Source organism: Oryx dammah, unplaced genomic scaffold (genome assembly GCF_014754425.2).
Source record: "Oryx dammah isolate SB20612 unplaced genomic scaffold, SCBI_Odam_1.1 HiC_scaffold_29, whole genome shotgun sequence".
Taxonomy (NCBI): Eukaryota; Metazoa; Chordata; class Mammalia; order Artiodactyla; family Bovidae; genus Oryx; species Oryx dammah.
In genome coordinates, this window is record NW_024070213.1 from 16,411,904 (window position 1) to 16,430,433 (window position 18,530).

An 18,530-nucleotide genomic window follows, 5' to 3' on the forward strand; every position below is an offset into this window, starting at 1 on the left:
CAGTGGGGCTTTCTGGACTTTTCCTGAGGCTCCTGGGCTTCTGTGCCCCTGGAGACTTCCCCATTGGCTGGTGCTCCCTTGGCCAGGGTGACTTCCTGGGCTTTGCCCGCAGCACCCAGCTTCCTGCGGCTCGGTTGGCTGGCGGGCCAGGTGGAGTTCCAGGTGGCTCCTCCCTTCCCCAGGGAGGGAGGCCGGGGACAGGCAGGCTGTGCTGGGCTGGCGCTAGACTGCCGAGTGGGGCTGGAAGGAGAAACCGGCTGCTGAGGCCAGCTCCGCCCCACCTGTCCCTTTTCCGGGGTTATTTAGTCCAGGGGCTTGTCCCCTTGTCCCCGCCGTGCCTGTGGCCTGGCAGGCAGCATCGAGAGGAAAGTGGCTGGTTTCTGAGCATTCTTCCTCACCTGGCTTGGGCCCCTGCACAGCTGCGCCACGGACTCGACCCCGCCCCCTGTGCCTTCTGCCTGGGACTCCCCACCCCTCTGGGGAAATGCTGTCCCATGGGTAAGTCCCCTGCTCCATCTGGGTAACGGGGGCTCTTGTTCATTGGGGAGGGAGGGGCGGGGATCCTGCTCACTCCTGACAGGTGCATGAGCATGAGTGTGACCTGCCCCTGTCCCCTCCCCAGGTCACTTTCCCCACAAGATGCCAGAACTCCAGCCTTGTTCATGACCCTCTGACCCACCCCCCTTCTCTAGTACTTTCTCCCTGACAGATGCATATTTATTCGCACCAAATTTCTTTCTCCGCCTCTGGTCCCCTGCTTCTGTCTTCTGCTAAGGACACTTCCCCTAGGGAGCTGAATGACACCTGAAACATTACACATCTGAAAGGCAGACCTGAGAAAGATGCCCTGTTCCCACTAAATGTCCCAAATCCTTCATTCTAATCTCCCTCAGTTTTCCTTCACTCCTCTGCATCAATTCATTCAGATACTGTTAAGTATCTATTGTATGCTGGTGCTTTTTAGTTTTTAAATTTTTTTAAGATTTTTTTTTTAATGTGGGTTATTTTTAAAGTCTTTATTGAATTTGTTACAATATTGCTTCTGTTTTATGTTTTGCTTTTTTGGCCCCAAGTCATGTGAGAGGGGTCTTAGCGCCCCAGTCATGGACGAACCTACACCCCGGGTATTGGAAGGTGAGGTCCTAACCAATAGACTGCCAGGGAAGTTCTGTCAGGTGCTTTTCAAGGTGCTGCCAATACTGTAACAAACAAGAGAGACACAGTTCCTGCCTTCACGGAGCTTCATGCGGGTGGAAGGGGACAGGCTGCCCAAGGAACCCATGAAATAGGATAATTGCTGGGTCTCAGAAGTGTTACCCAGAAAATAAACCAGCTTCACATCCTAATAAGGGACTGGGGTGCCAGTGGCATCACTGGCTGGAGGGGCCAGGGAGGGCCTTCCTGAGTCAGTGATGCAGGAGCTGAGACCTGGATGAGGAGGAAGAATCAAGCTCCAGTGCTGCTGGCAGAAGGAATGGCCAGTACAAAGACCCTTCTGTGGGAATAAACTGAATGATGGTGCCTGGGGGCAGAGTTGGCCTGTGAGGACAGAGGAGGGCTGGGTCACGTGGGGCCTTCTTGGTGTTTGGATACTACAGTGAGGACCTGCTGGGCGTCTTGGTGAGTTGGTAGGTTGGTTGCCCCAAGTCCAGTAAGTTCTTGCTTCTTATATTCACATCTGCTCTTGGGGTGTGCCTGCCTCCCTCAGTGCACCCCTTGTCTCCTTCAGCCCCAATGTCGTTTCTTTTTTAAAAAATAATTTATTAAAAATTTATTTTATTAATTATTAATGTATTTAGAAAATATTTATTGATAGATTTACTTATAACTAAATTACTTATTAATAGATTTATGTGTAAACAAATGACTTATTGGTAGATTTATTTATTATAATTTGTTTATTGATAGATTTATTTATATATAAATACATTTATTTATTAGTTGTGGCATATGGGATCTAGTTCCCTGGTGAGAGGTTGAACCCAAGCCCCTTGCACTGGGAGTGAGTCTTAACCACTGGACCGCCAAGGAGATCCCTGCTATCAAGGTTCTTATTGGGTCTTCTGGTCCCCGATCCCTTCCATGCTCCTGCCTCTGTCATTTTCCTGCCAGATGGTTGGCAAGTCCTTTCCTGAGAAAGAATCCTTCATTGGTTCCTCAGGCTGGCCCTGTGAGACCCTCTGCCAAGGGTCCTGGCCTCTCAGAGCAGCTCAGCTCAGCCATAGGGCCCAGCTCACAGCCGGCACTACGCTCGTGGGTCCCATGCCAGCTCCCCAGGGGCCTCTGAGGGAGCAGCCCCTCCATCCCGGCCTCGTCGTGGGCTGTGCTCACGCCCTGCCTCCTCCTCCCACAGTGGGTGGTGCAGTGGGAAGGACAGTGGACTCGTTAGACGTCAGACAGCCTTGGTTTGTTGTCTTTCCCCTTCCTAGTTTGTGACCTTGGTCAAGTTACTTCTCTGAGCCTTAGTTTTTGTTTCTAAAGTTAGGCTAACATGGACTTCCCTGGTGGTCCAGTGGTTAAGAATCCACCTGCCAAGGCAGGGGACATGGGTTTGATCCCTGGTCTGGGTAGATTCCACACGTTGAAGGGCAACTAAGCCCTTGGGCTACAACTACTGAGCCTTTGAGCCCCTCTTTTGCTCTGCAAAAAGAGAAGCCGCAGCACTGAGAAGCCCATGCACCTCAACTAGAGAAAGACCACAAGCGTCAGGGAAGACCCAGCACAGCCAAAAATAAATAAATAAAATTGGCTAACAGGACCTACTAATTAGGGTTGGCATATACATTAATAATGTCACATAAAAGCTGTTCATACTAAAAACCTACTTCATATCGGCTTTTTATATCAGCATTTTTGTTAAACCCATTTATCAGGTAGGGATACTGAGGCCCAGGGAACTTCAAGAGCTTTCTAGAGATTACTTTGTTTGCTCTTCCAGACTGCCTGCCTTTCTGCATCCCTGTTGATCTTCATCTCTGCCTTTATCTCCTTGCTTCCCAAGTGAGTAATTTTCTCTTCTCAATTAGTAGGCCCTTACTTTTTTAACTCTCAGCTTCCTTGAGCCTGTTTACCTCCCTTAAAAAAAAAATGGGGAAAATAATTCCTAGATCAAAGCGGTTAAGAATCCACTGGCCAAAGCAGGGGACACGGGTTTGATCCCTGGTCCCGGAAGATCCTATTTGCAGAGGGACAACTAAGACCGTGGGCCACAACCACTGAGCCCTGGGGGATGTCTGGGGCCCAAATGGGAGTGTGTGTGTGCACGTGCAAGTGCTGTGTGAACTCCAGAGCACTTAAGCCAAGGGAAGGGTGGTGCTTCTTATTTATTTTCCTGCCAAGGGACAGTAGAGACTGTACATACCATCCTAGTGTCTGTCTGCCTTCTGACTTGGCACCCTTCAGAGAAATTCCTGTCTCTTTGATGGTCAGGAGTTTCTGAGTGCCTAGTTAGTTTCTTTTTTAAAATTCCAGAGTGGCTTGTGGCCACAGTACAGGGAGTGTTGGGTGCTACGTAGGGACCTGCAACTTTGTGGGTGGTTGGGATGATGTGTCCACGTGTGGGTGTTTGCTCCTGACTATGTACGTGTGTAGATGGACTTGGGTGATGAGGTTGCCTTTAGTGGGACTGTGTGTGCGTAAGTGGATGTGTGCGCGTGCGCGTGCGCGCGTGTGTATACTCATCTGTATGTGACAAGTAGGGTGTGCATGGGTAGGACTGGACCTGGGTTCGTGACCATGTACGTGCATGGGTCTGGATGAATGTGGTCATTTGACACATGCTCTGTGTGAGACATGGTGCTAAGTTTTAACCACTTGGAGGTGAGCCATACCAGCTGTGGACCTCCTGTGCTGGAGGTGAGGGCCCCCTGTAGTGGAGGTGATGGTGTCCATTCTCTTCCTGCCCCCTGCTGTGAGAGAGCATTCATAGTCTTTCAAGGCTACTACTGTCTAAGATAGAGGTAGTCAGTGTTAGACCATGAGATAAACAGATCAAAAGCCCTTTCTGGGGGTGGGGAGGGCGGATAATTGATATTCAAAAAATGATAAAGTAGCCAACATAAGAAAATAGACTTTCATTGGGCTTGAGTTGATTCTTATTTTTCCTTCTTTTTTGAGGCATAGCATACATAATGTGCTTGAATACTGAACATCACATTTACTTCATCTGTGTACACACCACTCAGATCTGCTATCCCAGAAATTGCCATCTCCCAGTCAGTATACTTATTTTAATGAAGGGACTACATGCTCATGCTACAGTCTTCAAAAAGGTGGACTAGAGGGACTTCCCTGGTGGTCCAGTGGCTAAGACTTCAGGCCCCCAAGGCAGGGAGCCTGGGAGAGATGCCTGCTCAGGGAAGTAGATCCCACATGCAGCAACTAAAGACCCTGCAGGCTGCAATGAAGCTCAAAAGATCCTGCATGTCACAACTAAGACTTGGTGCAGCTAATTAAATAAGTAATAAATACAAAAATATTTTTTAAAAAAAGGTGGAAGGAGAGAGATGGAAAGGTCCCTCCCAGCCCTTTCCTCCAGCTACCCACTCTGGTCCCTTCCCTAGGGAATCTACTCACAGGGTTTCTTGTGTATCTTTTTTTTTTTTTTTTAATTTTGGCTATGTCCCAGGGCTTGTGGAATCTTAGTTCCCTGAGCAGGGACTGAACCCTTGCACTCTGTAGTCCTAACCACTGTACTCCCAGGGAAGTCCCCTCTTGTGTATCTTGCATTGGGCTTCTTTCCTCTTGCTTTGGTTTGGCGGTATGTTTTTTTGGAATTAGACAGAGTATCACAAGCTTTTAGTGTTTAGGGCCTCCCCAGGTGAACAGGCCCTGAGAATAGGCCATGGCCAGGTCTGGTTGCCCCGCTGCGGCCCAGGAGACAGGCCCCTGGTCAGAGTCCTGAGCTCCGTCGGATTCAGACCAGACCCCCTCAGCAAGAACCTACAGTTCAGACTCCGGTAGATCCATCCATAGGGCTGGCAGCTCTGGCCCCACCTGCTTCCCATTCCACTTCTCACCCGACTGCAGGGTTGGGCCACGGTGGATGGCCCAAAGGCCGAGGACAAGAAGCAGGGAAGGTGCCAGCTGGACAGGGCTGCTCCAGGGTCATTTTGTCCAGCCCTCTGTCCCAGGGCACCTATTCAGATGTGTGTGTCGAGGGAGGGTTTCTATGCCTCTAAGAGGCATCTGCCCAGCCTAAACAGTTAGGAAACTGCCCCCTCCCACTTTGGCCTGATTGGAAGAGTTTCTCAACCTCTGTTTGTTTTTTTTTAAAATTATTTATTTATTTGGCTGCACCGAGTCTTAGTTGCAGCATGTGGGATCTAGTTCCCTGATCAGAGACCCAACCTGGGCCCCCTGCTTTGGGAGCAGAGTCTTAGCCACTGGACCCCTAGGGAAGTCCCTCCCTCCCCAACCTTTTTAACTTTTTCTCTTCTTTTTTGAAATTTACTTATTTGGCTGTGTCCAGTTTTAGTTGCAGTACACAGGATCTTCCATTGTGGTACACAGATTTAGTTGTGACACGGCTCAATTGCTCCACAGCATGTAGGATCTTAGCTCTCCGCCCAGTAATTGAACCTGTGAGGCCTGCCTGCATTGCAAGGCAGAGTCTTAACCACTGAACCACTAGGGAAGTCCCTTAACTTTTTATTTAATTTTTTATTCTGTTCTCTGAAGCCCCGAGGCCTGGCATATAGTAGCTAAAATCACTAGCTTTGGAGACAGGCCGTCCGGTTTGCACTCTTGTTTGCCATTTACTGACCGTGTGGCCCTGGGGCAAGCTGCCTTCACGCCCAGAGCCTCAGGTTCTTTGCCTGGAAAATGAGAATAATGAAGGTACCTGCTTCACAGGGCTACTGTGAGGACATATCAGATAAGGCAGGTAAATACTGCCCAGCACTGTGCCTGTTGTCTAGGCAGACACTGCTAATGATAGTTGCCAACCTCAGCATTATTATTGGTTTGGACCAGGGAAGGCTGCATGGAGCAGGAAGAGGTGGCGCGTGACTGTGTGGGCTCCCATGGACCAAGCATGAGCTGGCCTGGGGCGCTGGAGGCTCACGTGTGTTCTTATTCGGGTGGTCGTGTGTGGAGGTCCACCTTCCCCAGGCCTTCGATGGCAGGCGTGTGGGAAGTGGGTCCTGTCCCCACCCCCACCGCCACCCCATGCTTCTCCCTGCTCTGCCCTAAAACGAGAAGTGAGTGAGTTCCCCCAAGGGGTCGGCCGCGCCCCTTCCTGTCCCCGCCCTGCCGGCTGCCCCAGGCCAGTGGAGTGGCAGCCCAGAAGCAGGACAGGACCGCGCTGGGTGGCGAGGTGGCCTGGGTGCTGATAGCTGCCAGAGCTTAGCCCCAGCGTCCCCCGCTTGCCCAGACTCAGCGGCACCACCCCGTTGCCTCACGCCTTCACCTGCCTCCCCGCCCCGGGCACCCCAGGATGGTGCGGTAAGGGCCGGGCACCCATGGTAGGCAGGAGGCAGGGTCCCCCAGGGCCCTGGGGCCTCTCCTCACCACCCTCCTGGCCCCCAGGTGGTTTCACCGAGACCTCAGTGGGCTGGATGCGGAGACCCTCCTCAAGGGCCGAGGAGTCCACGGAAGCTTCCTGGCACGGCCCAGCCGCAAGAACCAGGGTGACTTCTCCCTCTCCGTCAGGTAGGTGGCCCGTGGCTCCAGCCGGGGGTGGGGTGCCAGCCCTTGGCTGCTCGTTTCGCTTCCCCAGGCCCCTGGGTGTATCCACCCCAACCCTGGCCAGGACCCCCACCCACCCCTACCCTCACCCGACCTCCATTCTCCCTTCCACTGGCCTTACCACCACCGGGTGGCCTGCAGGGTCGGAGACCAGGTGACTCATATTCGGATCCAGAACTCTGGGGACTTCTACGATCTGTATGGAGGGGAGAAGTTCGCGACGCTGACGGAGCTCGTGGAATACTACACGCAGCAGCAGGGAGTTCTGCAGGACCGAGATGGCACCATCATCCACCTCAAGTACCCGCTGAACTGCTCAGACCCCACCAGTGAGAGGTGAGGGTCTTCGCTCCCTGGCCCGCCCCACCGAGAAGTGGGCTGTCCTCCCTACCTTGGGCCTCTTCCCTCCGTGTGATCTGTGGCCCCCCTTTCCATCAACCCCTAGGAAGCAAGAGAAGGTTGCCTGGCCCTTCTCCAGGGTCCCTGTCCACCTGCGCCCCAGGCCCTACCAGTGCCAGAGAGACCTCTCCTCGTGGCTGTCTCTCCCAAATGGCCGGCTCTGTTGTTAGAAAGCTCTTCTTGCTGGGACAGAATCTGACCTCTTGTGACTGTTCCCTCCCCAGCACTGATTCCTATGGTTGAGGAGGAGTGTAGGGGTCAGTGTGTATGAGGACACAGAGGCTCATCTCAGCATCCCCTGATAATGGGTCTGCCCTCTGGGGCTGGCTAGTGCTGGACTAGTCCCTTGACCAGACCCACATCGTTGAAAACTGTCATAGGGGTGCAAGGGCCTTGTAGCTGGGCACAGGACAATACTCTAAGCATTTCCCGCCCATCTTTCTTGTTTCAAAGATATGGTCCCCAGAACTGGGCTGGCTATTCCCCAGCTGGTCTCCCCAAAGTATGGGCAGACCCAAAGACTCTGCATTTTATGGACGGGTTGGGGGGTGTCTCATTTTCCAGCTGTGTCTCCATGATAGCTCCTATAATTAGGGGAAGGGCAGCTGAACAACTCTGGGTTGTTATGGGGGCTTTTTTGGGCACACTCCTAGGGCCAAGCCAACTTGTTCTTGTCCTGTGTTTGTGCATCGATTGTCGAAATGATTCTGAACCTGGATTCTCTCAGCTTTCGGTCTTTCTGAGAGGCATGCCTCCCAGCTTGCATCCGTATTTTGTTCAAGTCACTGGTTGAGACTGAGAACTGGATGAGGCTGGGGTAAAGGCCCCAGACCCACCCCTGGAGACCCTTTTTCCCATGAACATGCAGCCAGGGCCCATTTCTGGTGAAGCCACCTCCCCCAGGAGGGAAGCACTTGGATGCCCTTGCTCGTGTCTGTCCTTCCCTGGTGTCCACTGCCTCTCACCCTCTTCCTGCACCCCACCTGCCACATTCATGGGGATTTTCTGCCCAGATCCTCTTGGGCTCTTAATGACCTGGCCTCCTCCTTGTCCATAGCCAGGGTCCGGCCTACTGATTGCTGCCAAAGGATGGGTGGATGCAGGGGTGGTTGAGGATGGAGCTGCAAGAGGGATGGAGCTGAGAGGACCCCCTGGGGCCTGAGGTCAGGGTTCAAATTGTGGCTGGAAGAGGTCAGGGACAGAGGGACTCAAGATGAGGGCAGCTGACTTAAAGAGGGGCTTTTGGTTCCCCACGCCAGGAGGTCTGGATTCACCCTTGACCCTGGGAGCCTGTGGGGAAGGCTCTTTCTCCCAACCTCTGCTCTGGTTTGCTCTGGCTCTTGGCCTTGGCAGCTCCCCCTCCTCCTCTGGGGAGAATTTGCATTTGTCCCCTCAATGGCTAGCTCTTTGCCTGTGGTCAGCCTGACATTTGCATGGAGACTTCCTCATCCTGTGGGGCCTGGGGGAAGAGGGTTAGCCCCCTCCCCACTGCTTGGGGGCCCTGGCCTATCCCTGAGTGGTGGGATATGGTGGCCCGGGGGTCCTGCACTGGGCTGGGGACTCTGGAAGTCTCCGAGCTGCAGTCTCCTCCGGGCTGCAGTACGATGGGGTGGGACAGACTGGCCCCCTCCCTCCTTCCCCCCATTCCTGCGGTTGGAAAATGCCCCCCTTCCCCTGTCCCTGGGCTGAGGAAACCTCACAACCTCACTTCTCACTCTCTCCCCAGAAGGAGTTTTGTGTTTTTTCCATCACGTGGTTTCCTGTGGGGCTGGGCATTGTGGGGCTACAGTTTCCTCCTGGGAAGGGGGTGTGTTTTGGGGAAAGGTCCTAGTTCTGCTTTCTGCCCCTCTGAGCCCCTTGAGCCTCCCCCCCAACACCCAACCCCAGCAGCCCCTTCAGTGACATCACCTGGGGCATCCCAAAGCCCCCAAACCACTATTCACCCTGCAGGCTTGTCCACCTTCCCGACCCCCAGGGGGACTTCTCCCCATCTCCCCTCCCTTGTGACTTCCGTCTCCCAACCCCATTGTTGTCTGTGGTTTGGCCTCCATCTGCATTTCTGCTTCCCTTGCCTAGCCCTGTCTTTCATGGAGACCCTTTCTGAGTTTCTCCCCTCTGAACATTCTGGATGTGGCTGCCTTTCTGCCTGTGTCTTAAACTTGCGGAGGTGGGCTTGCTTAGAAGTCCTGAGGCTTGCCACTTATCGGCCAGGGCTTGGGCCAGTGTTCCACCACCCAGCCTCAGTCTCCTCATCTGCAGAATGGGTAGTACCTACCTCTCAGGTTTCTGTGAGGGTGACGGACGTACTCATAGTGGCGGATTTGAGAGCGTGTAGCACAGCTCAGTTCAGCACATGGCAGGGGCCCAAGTTCCCTGCCCCCTCCCTGAGCATCTGCCCAGCGCCCGCCCCCGGCTTCAGTCTCACCTCCCTGGATGCTGTCTTCCCTAGGTGGTACCATGGCCACATGTCTGGAGGGCAGGCAGAGACTTTGCTGCAGGCCAAGGGGGAGCCTTGGACCTTCCTTGTGCGTGAGAGCCTCAGCCAGCCTGGAGATTTTGTGCTGTCTGTGCTCAGCGACCAGCCCAAGGCTGGCCCTGGCTCCCCGCTCAGAGTCACCCATATCAAAGTCATGTGTGAGGTAAGGCCTCTGGGCACCAGGGAGGCACCCCGCTGGGGGTCCCCTCTGTGCCCACAGCCTTGCCTGTGGGGAGGGGCAACCTGGGCTTTGGTCTGAGGCTGGGGGATCCAGGCAGGGAGACTGAGGTGGCCTGACTTGGCGCCCCTCAGGGTGGACGCTACACAGTGGGGGGTTCGGAGACCTTCGACAGCCTCACTGACCTGGTGGAGCATTTCAAGAGGACGGGGATCGAGGAGGCCTCCGGCGCTTTCGTCTACCTGCGGCAGGTGAGGGGTGGGCCTGGCTGCCTCCTCCCATTCCCTGAGCCTCTGAGCTCTAGAAGCAGCTGACTTCTGGCCTCCCCCATCCCAGCCATACTACGCCACGAGGGTGAACGCGGCTGACATTGAGAACCGGGTCTTGGAACTGAACAAAAAGCAGGAGTCAGAGGAGACAGCCAAGGCCGGCTTCTGGGAGGAGTTTGAGGTTTGTGATGGGACCAGCAGGGTGAAAGGCGTTGGGGTCCCAGACAGACCCCGCCCCCTCACTCCCCATCCTCATCTTCCCCATGACCTCTCCACCCATGGATGCCCCGCTCCTGGGCCTGAGGCTCCATTTCCCTGACTCCTCCCACAGAGTCTGCAGAAGCAGGAGGTGAAAAACTTGCACCAGCGGCTGGAAGGGCAGCGGCCAGAAAACAAGAGCAAGAACCGTTACAAGAACATCCTTCCGTGTGAGCACCCTGGGCAGCCTCCAGCCCGCCCCCAGCTCAGGCAGCGTCCACCCGCCCAGGAGGTGCCTCTCCCCTAGCTGACCTCCCCCCATTGCAGACGGTCTCCTTCCCCAGCTTCTATGAGGGACCCCACCCACAAGGGCGTCCCCCCTCCCTCCAGGCTCCCAGAGGATCCCCTCATACCCCACCCCACCACGTTTGTTCTTCCTCTGAAATCTCCAGCCCACACAGGTTGAGATCCCTCAACCCATGTGTGTGCCCCACCCTGGCCTGCCCACAGGGCTTCTAGGCAAGGATGGCCTGGGAGCTCAAGAAGGGTTTCTGACCCAGGCCCTTCTTGCTTCTTTTCTGCCCACTCCCAGTTGACCACAGTCGAGTGGTCCTGCAGGGACGCGACAGTAACATCCCTGGGTCTGACTACATTAATGCCAACTACGTGAAGGTCGGTGTGCTTGCCGGTCATGGTGGGGTGGGGGCAGGAAATGGACCCCGGCTCCTGGGGATGTTGGGTCCAGAGACATCGGGTGAAGCCAGAGCTGTTGCCATGGGTGAGTGGGTGGGTGGATGAGGGGCTCACAGCCCTCCTCGTCTCTGCACTCTGTCCAGAACCAGCTGCTAGGCCCTGATGAGAACGCTAAGACCTACATCGCCAGCCAGGGCTGCCTGGAGGCCACGGTCAACGACTTCTGGCAGATGGTGTGGCAGGAGAACACCTGCGTCATTGTTATGACCACCCGGGAGGTGGAGAAGGGCCGGGTAGGCTGAGCCCCGCGCCGCCCCCACCCCCAGGGCTGCTCCACCACCATTAAGCTGGAGAGACACTTAGGGCCACCTCAGAGGGCAAGGGCCTGACCTCCTTGGGGACCTGAGGCAGAAACTTGAGTACATGATGACTCCTGGGTCTCTGCTTCCTATCTGGGACTCCCCTGACCACCAGACCCAGATTTCCAGAGGCCTCCATCCCTTAAGTGTCCCCCCGCCCCGGGCCTACCATCCCCCTTGGGGTAGTAACCCCTCCTCTCCACTCAGCCTCATTATTGTCTCTGAAGTTGGCCCCAAACCCTCACCCCATGGACAGGCTGCACCCTTGCATGGCACCCTCTGCCCTGGAGTGGCTGTGACCTGTGAAGAGGTGTGTGACCTCTGCGTCAGGCTGTCCCCTCAAGGACCCTGGTACTCAGACCTGGTGGCTGCCCTCCAGCCCTCACCTCCGATCTGCCAGGCTCCTTCAGGTTTCTGTGCCTCTGCAGGAGCTCATTTCTCCTAGGAAGTGACTTCCTCTCTCCTCCCTATCTCTGCTCGACAGACTCCTCTTTTTTTTAAAGACCCAGCTCACATGTTCCCTTCTCTGTGAATGCATCCCTGATTTCCTCCATTACCTAGAGGGAGAATTAGTCTCTGCCTGCACCCCCTTACCCCGGGCTCCTCAGCGGCTCAGTTCCCTGGCTCACCCTTCTCTCTGTGAGCTCCTGGAGGCACTGGCGCACTGGGCTGTGTCTTACTTGTGTCTGGCACTCCAGCCTGGTTGGCGCAGCTTCAGGGGCGAGGCCTATACCGGCCAGCATGTGCGGAATGACTTGTTGAGCGGCTGGTCAGGTCTCACCACCTGGAGCATGCTGAGCCAAGACCTAAGCCTCTGACTCTCGGCCAGTTCACCCATTCATCCATCAGATGCTGCGGGGCCAGCACTGGGCACTCAGGCCCTGCCTCTGTGTCTTACATCCCTCCCCACCCTCTCTTTTCAGAACAAATGTGTTCCATACTGGCCAGAAGTGGGCAGTCAGCGTGTTTATGGACCCTACACTGTAACCAATTGCGGAGAACACGACACAGCTGAGTACAAACTCCGAAACTTACAGGTCTCCCCGCTGGAAAATGTGAGTGTCCCGTGCTCCTGCCCCATGCTGGGGGCCCTGCTCACGCTCGTTCTCCTGGGTTGGGTAGAATGAAGCCACATGGGGGAGCAGGGCACATTGACCCTATGTCCTCCACCCAGGGGAACCTGATTCGGGAGATTTGGCACTACCAGTACCTGAGCTGGCCTGATCACGGGGTCCCCAGCGAGCCTGGGGGTGTTCTCAGCTTCCTGGACCAGATCAACCAGCGGCAAGAGAGTCTGCCTCATGCAGGGCCCATCATCGTGCATTGCAGGTGAGAGTGACAATGATATGATATCGGTGATAATAATCCAAGTAGTAGCTGGCAAGTGAGTACTGCCAAGCGCCCTGCACTGTTGTAAGCAAGTTACACGTGAATGCATTTAAAGCCTCCCGGGCCCTCCACCTCTTCTGGGTTCCCTGATAGCTTCCAGACCTACGGGTGGAACTTAGCTTGAACCAAGCCCATGGCTTGAGCCCATGCCTGGCATGGGGAGTCTCCATAGAGATGTAGCGTCCAGTCCAGTCTAGTTCAACCTGCCATGTGAGAATGAGGAAATGGGTCAAGCCTCTTGTCAGGTCACTGCTGGTCCATGGGGGGAACCTGGAGCAGGGCTCACGGTAGACCCAGGTCTAGGTCACTACTGTTTCTTCACACACGCCTACCCACGGTGTTTCTCCTACCCACGGTGGCTCCCCAACTCTTCTCTTTACCATCTGCAGCCATGAGGGGGAGGGGTGCTGAGGCCTCTTCATGCCGCTCCTATTTCTCCCTTCCTGCCAGTGTCCCCAGCTCAGCCCCTCGGCTCATGCACCACTAGGCCCACTGGAGCTCCCCATGTTCATGTTTGGGAGACCCTGCTAAGCTGGGGAGCTGAGGGAGCAGTGAGCAGCAGGGGTCCCGGCAGGTCGCCTGGCCTGGGTGGACGGGAGGGGGTAGGCAGGGGTTGCTGGACAGATGTAGCTTCTGTAAATTCCAGCTCCTCCACTCCCTGGCCGTGTGATCTCAGACAAATGACTTCACGTCTCTGATCCTCAGGTTCCTTATCTGTAAAGTCAATGTTTCATGGGGCTGTGGTGAACGTGAGACCCTCTCACTGTGTCTGGAGTACAGTAAATGCTCCAGAGGGGGGTCGTTTATGTTTTGATATCTCCTGTGGGGGGATGAGGGTCTGTCTCCTTCCCTTCCCTTCCTGCTCCCTCCATGTGACCCAGGCTTTGAGGACCAGGACTTCCTCCTTCTGCCCACCAGCTGTTGTGTGTCCTGGGGCAGGGCTGTGTGGGCTGAGCCTGGATGTACCCCCGACGTGCTGTCTCAGGGACTCTACCTCCAGGGACAGGCCCATCGCCAAGAATGACCCAGCTGCCCGTGCCCGCCCCCCCCCCCCACTTTCTTGAAATCCCCATGGCCTTAATTTAGACGTTACAGGAAGGAAGTGGGTGAGAGGGTGTTATTTTTAACAATCTGGGTTTGAAATTAGACAGTGCGACTTGGGGCATCGGCCTGACTGGCCTAGTGGTGGAGGTGAAACTGAGGTCTCTGTGGGGTCTTGAGGCTGCTGGGGTCTGTGTGCCCAGGGGGTGGCGGCAGAGGGTGGGGAGGAGGGGAGACCTCCTGTTAGCTGCTCCCCCAAGTCTCCTGAGCCCAATTACCTCGTGGCCCGCAGGCAGAAGAACTGTTCTCACCCTGCTGTCAGAATCTGAAGAAAAAGGGAGATGCAGCCTTACAGAATGATGGTCCTCATGCGAGGAGGGCAGCCTGGCTCGGGCCAAAGCTGTGGGAGAGGGCCTGGGAGGCCAGGGTGCCAGGGTAATAGGCAGGACAGGTGGGATGGAGTCCCAGGTCTCCTGGGGTAGTGAGGGGGAGAGCGAGAAGTGGAAGCAGGCGGTGGGGCTGGGAAGTACTGGGATGGGCATCGAGGAGCAGTGTCTTAGCACTTGTGTGCAAGGCTCTCCCCCCAAATCCCTTGGCTGGAGGGATGAGTATGGGTGCAGAGTTGGGCAAACCCCTGCCCTGCCTGCCCCACCCCCATCGCACTGACCCAGCCAGGTTCCTGCAGCTTGTATCACTGCCCTTTCCCTAAGCCCCGCCCCTGCTGGCACCGTTTGAGCCTCTGGTTCCCGACCAAGGCGGGCTGGGCCTCTCACGCGCCCCTTCTCTCCCCAGCGCCGGCATCGGCCGCACGGGCACCATCATTGTCATCGACATGCTCATGGAGAGCATCTCCACCAAGGGTGAGGGTGACCGGTGGGGGTCGCTGGGTCTGGTGGGCGAGCAGCCCCCCGCCTCCACCTCTGCTCGGGACCTGACATCCGGCTGCCCTCTCCGCCAGGCCTGGACTGTGATATCGACATCCAGAAGACCATCCAGATGGTGCGGGCCCAGCGCTCGGGCATGGTGCAGACGGAGGCACAGTACAAGTTCATCTACGTGGCCATCGCCCAGTTCATCGAAACCACCAAGAAGAAGTTGGAGGTCATGCAGGTGCGGGCAGAGCAGGGGCCTGGCTGGGCTAGGGGGGGTGGGCAGCGGGCTGCATGGGGTGCTGCTGGGACCACTGGCCTCCCACCACACCTCTCCCCACAGTCCCAGAAGGGCCGGGAATCGGAATACGGGAACATCACCTACCCTCCCGCCATGAAGAATGCCCACGCCAAGGCCTCCCGCACCTCCTCTAAGTGAGTGGCCCCTGCCTAGCCCGACCTCCTTTCCAGGGAGGTTCGGGTTCAAGTATAAGCTTGGTTCTTACAACCTGTATTCACAAGTATCTCCTGAGTGCCCTTCCACCTGGGGCCTGAGCTGAGTATACTGATGTGTGAGATGGAGCCTTTGCCCTGAGGAGCTTCTAGTCTAGTGTCAGGACGCTGTCAGGGCTGGCGTCCTCGCTTTCCTGGCCTCAGTTTGCTCACCTGTGAGATGGGGTGACCCCATGTCACCCCAGGCTGGTGCTGGGGAACCCTGCCCCTATCTCCTGACCCGCTGGCCCCGCCCTGCAGACACAAGGAGGACGTGTATGAGAATGTGCACAGTAAGAACAAGAAGGAGGAGAAGGTGAAGAAACAGCGGTCAGCGGACAAAGAGAAGAACAAGGGCTCCCTGAAGAGGAAGTGAGCCAGCCCGTCCTGGGGCGGCCATGGTACGGCCCTTCCCTGGCCTGTCCCTGGGGCTTCCCAGCTGGTCTTTCTGCCCTGGATGGAGGGGGCGGCTGTGGCCTCACCCTGTCTTACCAACCACACCAGACCTGCGTCTTGTCCCCCACTCCAGGTCCAGCCCCACCTTATCCTTTCCTCCCTTCCCTCTGCAGCCTCAGCCCCGTCTCTGCAGAGGCCTCCAGTGGATGACCCACAGCCTGAACCTTGGAGCAACCCCCCCATTTTATTGTAATTTAAATGGTCGTGTCCCCACCTCCCTCTCCTGGGATCCTGTATATAGCCCAGCAAGGCCCCAGGTGGGGCAGGCTGGTCTCCTCTTGTAAATAAAGCCTCTAGGTCACTGTGTGTGGGTCTCTAACTCTGAGTGCCTGGTGGGAGGGGGAGGCAGGCAGGGAGACTTCACAGTTTAACAGGCGAGTGTGAGCACGGGCCAGGTCTGGCTGCCTCTTCCCTTTCTTTAAAGCGGAGGGTGATCCTGCCAGGGTGGGTGTGAAGATCACTGAGATCAGGGATGATGATATAACTGGCAACAATAACTCATCACACTTTTTTTTTTACACATTGTATTTATTGGATTGCACTGGGTCTTAGTTGGAGCATGACAAATCTTTAGTTGCAAGAGGTGAACTCTTAATTGCAGCAAGTGAGGTCTACATCCTCGACCAGGGATAGAACCTGGGCCCCCGTGCCATGGAAGTATGAAGTCTTAACCACTGAACCACCAGGGAAATCCCAATTCATTACACTCTTGGCATGTGGCGGGTATGGTTTAAGAGACTAAAAGCATTGTGGACTTCCCTGGTGGTCCAATGGTTAAGACTCCGAGCTTCCAGTGCAAGAGGTACAGGTTAGATCCCTGATCAGGGAACTAAGATCCTACAAGTTCATGTGGTGTGGCCAAAAAAAATGTAAAAAACAAGACCCCCCCCCCCCAAAAAAAAGAACAAAACCAAGACTAAAAGTATAGAACCAAGGTACCTGTATCATTCCAATTTTACAGTTGGACAAACTGAGACACAGAGAGATTAAATAACTTGCTCGAGGCCACAGGACTGTTGAACAGTGAAACTAAGATTTTAACTCAGGCCGTTGGGCCCCAGAGCCTGCATTCCTGGAAACGCAGCCAGGATCACGCCGAGGGGTATACAACCACATTCTCTGGCGGGACTTCTGGGTCCAAGCACTAAGAAGATGGATCAAGGCCATTTAGCACAGGCCCAGAGCCAACCTGCCTGCTGTCCCAGCCCTCTGGATGCCTGGTGCTCTCAGGACTGCCTGGCTCCTCCCTTCCTGGGGCCACTGCTACCTTTAGGCTCTTGGTCACAGTCTTAGTTTTTAAAATAATGTATTTGATATCTGGTTGTGCTGGGTCTTCAGCGCTGCTAGGGGTTTTCTCTAGTTGTGGCGAGCGGGAGTTACTCTCTAGTTGCAGTGTGCAGGCTTCTCACTGTGACAGTCTTGTTGTGGGGCATGGGCCCTAAAGCGTTTGCACCATGTGAGTGCAGTAACTTCAGCTCCTGGGCTCTAGCGCACAGGCTCAGTAGTTGTGGCACATGGGCTTAGTTGCCCCGTGGCATGTAGGATTTTCCTGGTCCAGGGATCAAACCTGTGTCCATTGCATTGGCAGGTGGATTCTTCACCACTGAGCCACCAGGCTTCCCTAGTTTTATTTTTGATCACTTTCTGTGTGTCCACAGTAGACAACAATGAGTCCTGCTTCATGTTAAGGCTTTATGTTGATTGAAAGTGCTGGTGTCCTGGGGAGTTGAGCCTGAGAGAGCCCCACTCGGTAATGCCCGGTTCCCTGCTGCTGGGCCGGCTGAGACTGTGTGGGCATTTGCTCAGTAGACACTTTCTGTATTGAGTGTCCCCCCGTCCCCAGCACTGGAGCAGTGGTGGGGCGAGATGGTGGATCCAATTGTTCCTGTCATTGTGGAATTGAGGAGACTGGTGGGAAAGGCAGACCCAGAAACAGTCCACAAACAGAATATAAGTAGACAAGAATTAAGAAGGAAGCAAACAAAGGTGGGATTCCCAGGTGGTAAAGAACCCAAGCTGCCAGTGCAGGAGACATAAGAGACTTGGGTTCGATCCTTGGGTCAGGAAGATGCCCTGGAGGAGGGCATGGCAACCCACTCCAGTATTCCTGCCTGGAGAATCTCATGGAAAGAGGGGCCTGGCAGGCAACAAAAGAGTGGGACACCACTGAAGCACCTTAGCAGGCACACAAACAAGGGTGGAGGCCGAGAGCTGGGATTGGGCAACTCGGCAGGCAGCTCAGCTCCCTGGAGCCATCACCCTCCAGGGGGTGCGAGGGTGGAGCATCACCTGTGGGCCTCAGGGCCCCTCTCCCAGCAACCCTTTCATCCCAGCTGAGCTGCACAAAAGAAAGGCGGGTCCCACCCCTCGAACCGCCCTAGGCTAATTGCCGGAGGCTGGGACTTGTCTTCTCCTGGGCTTCGAGGTGGGTCCAGGGGTGGCTCTGCCTGGGGAGGTGCCTGGTCCTTCTGAAGAGTGGAGTGGAGGACTGTGGCCAGGGCTACAGAACTCCAATTGGGTCAGTGCAGAGGTTTCTGGCCAGGAACTCGGGACTCTCAGCAGAGGCCCCAACACTAGGGGTGAGGACAGGGAGGTGCCCCTCAGAGACCCCTCTCCCTCCGCAGGCGGGGATGTTCTGGGTGGGGGTTGAACCTAGTCCCTGCAGAGCTGAGTCCCCTCTGACCTCAGGATCTCTGGCAGAGAACTCACGGGAAAGGACTGGGGGGGGGGGGGGGGCAGGAGCGGCTGTGGGGTGAGGCCCAAGGAGGAAGAAGGGGCTCAAAGGCAGCCCTGTCCTTTGTTCCTCTGGCAACAAGGCCTCCCTGGCCTGGGCCCCGGATCCAAGGAGGCAGGTAGCAGAGGAGAGACTGTGGCAAAGGCTGGGGGCCTCCGGTGGGGTGACTAGGCCTCGGAGGAGGTGCCTGTGGCTGGCACTGGGAAGGAAGGGGTTAAGGCAGTGGGGTGCAGCCTATGGCGGGCGGACACACCTGTGCGCAGGGGCGGCGGGCGGGGCCCAGGTGAGGA

General features: G+C 55.8%; 1 protein-coding gene across 2 annotated transcripts; it reads left to right on the forward strand.

The window, feature by feature from the left end:
* Window positions 1-218: 218 nt before the first annotated feature.
* Window positions 219-15,812, forward strand: PTPN6 (protein tyrosine phosphatase non-receptor type 6). Of its 2 annotated transcripts, none has more exons than XM_040235044.1 (16): window positions 219-498; window positions 6,529-6,651; window positions 6,829-7,023; window positions 9,536-9,725; window positions 9,875-9,991; window positions 10,077-10,190; window positions 10,341-10,437; window positions 10,800-10,879; window positions 11,044-11,193; window positions 12,183-12,314; window positions 12,434-12,588; window positions 14,482-14,549; window positions 14,648-14,799; window positions 14,902-14,993; window positions 15,312-15,451; window positions 15,620-15,812. In XM_040235044.1, the coding sequence occupies exons 1-15, from the start codon at window positions 485-487 to the stop codon at window positions 15,424-15,426; spliced, it is 1,794 nt and encodes a 597-aa protein (XP_040090978.1). In that variant the 5' UTR covers window positions 219-484; the 3' UTR covers window positions 15,427-15,451; window positions 15,620-15,812. The 2 variants fall into 2 exon arrangements, with proteins under 2 accessions (XP_040090978.1, XP_040090979.1); XM_040235045.1 differs by lacking the exon at window positions 219-498 and adding an exon at window positions 6,269-6,444.
* Window positions 15,813-18,530: the final 2,718 nt, after the last annotated feature.

What these genes read in the sequence shown, in the direction of transcription:
- PTPN6 (XM_040235044.1), top strand. An exon ending in GGGAGGTGGAGAAGGGCCGG is followed by an intron (nt 11,194 to 12,182) that starts GTAGGCTGAGCC and finishes CTCTCTTTTCAG; the next exon opens with AACAAATGTGTTCCATACTG. An exon ending in AGAAGTTGGAGGTCATGCAG is followed by an intron (nt 14,800 to 14,901) that starts GTGCGGGCAGAG and finishes CTCTCCCCACAG; the next exon opens with TCCCAGAAGGGCCGGGAATC.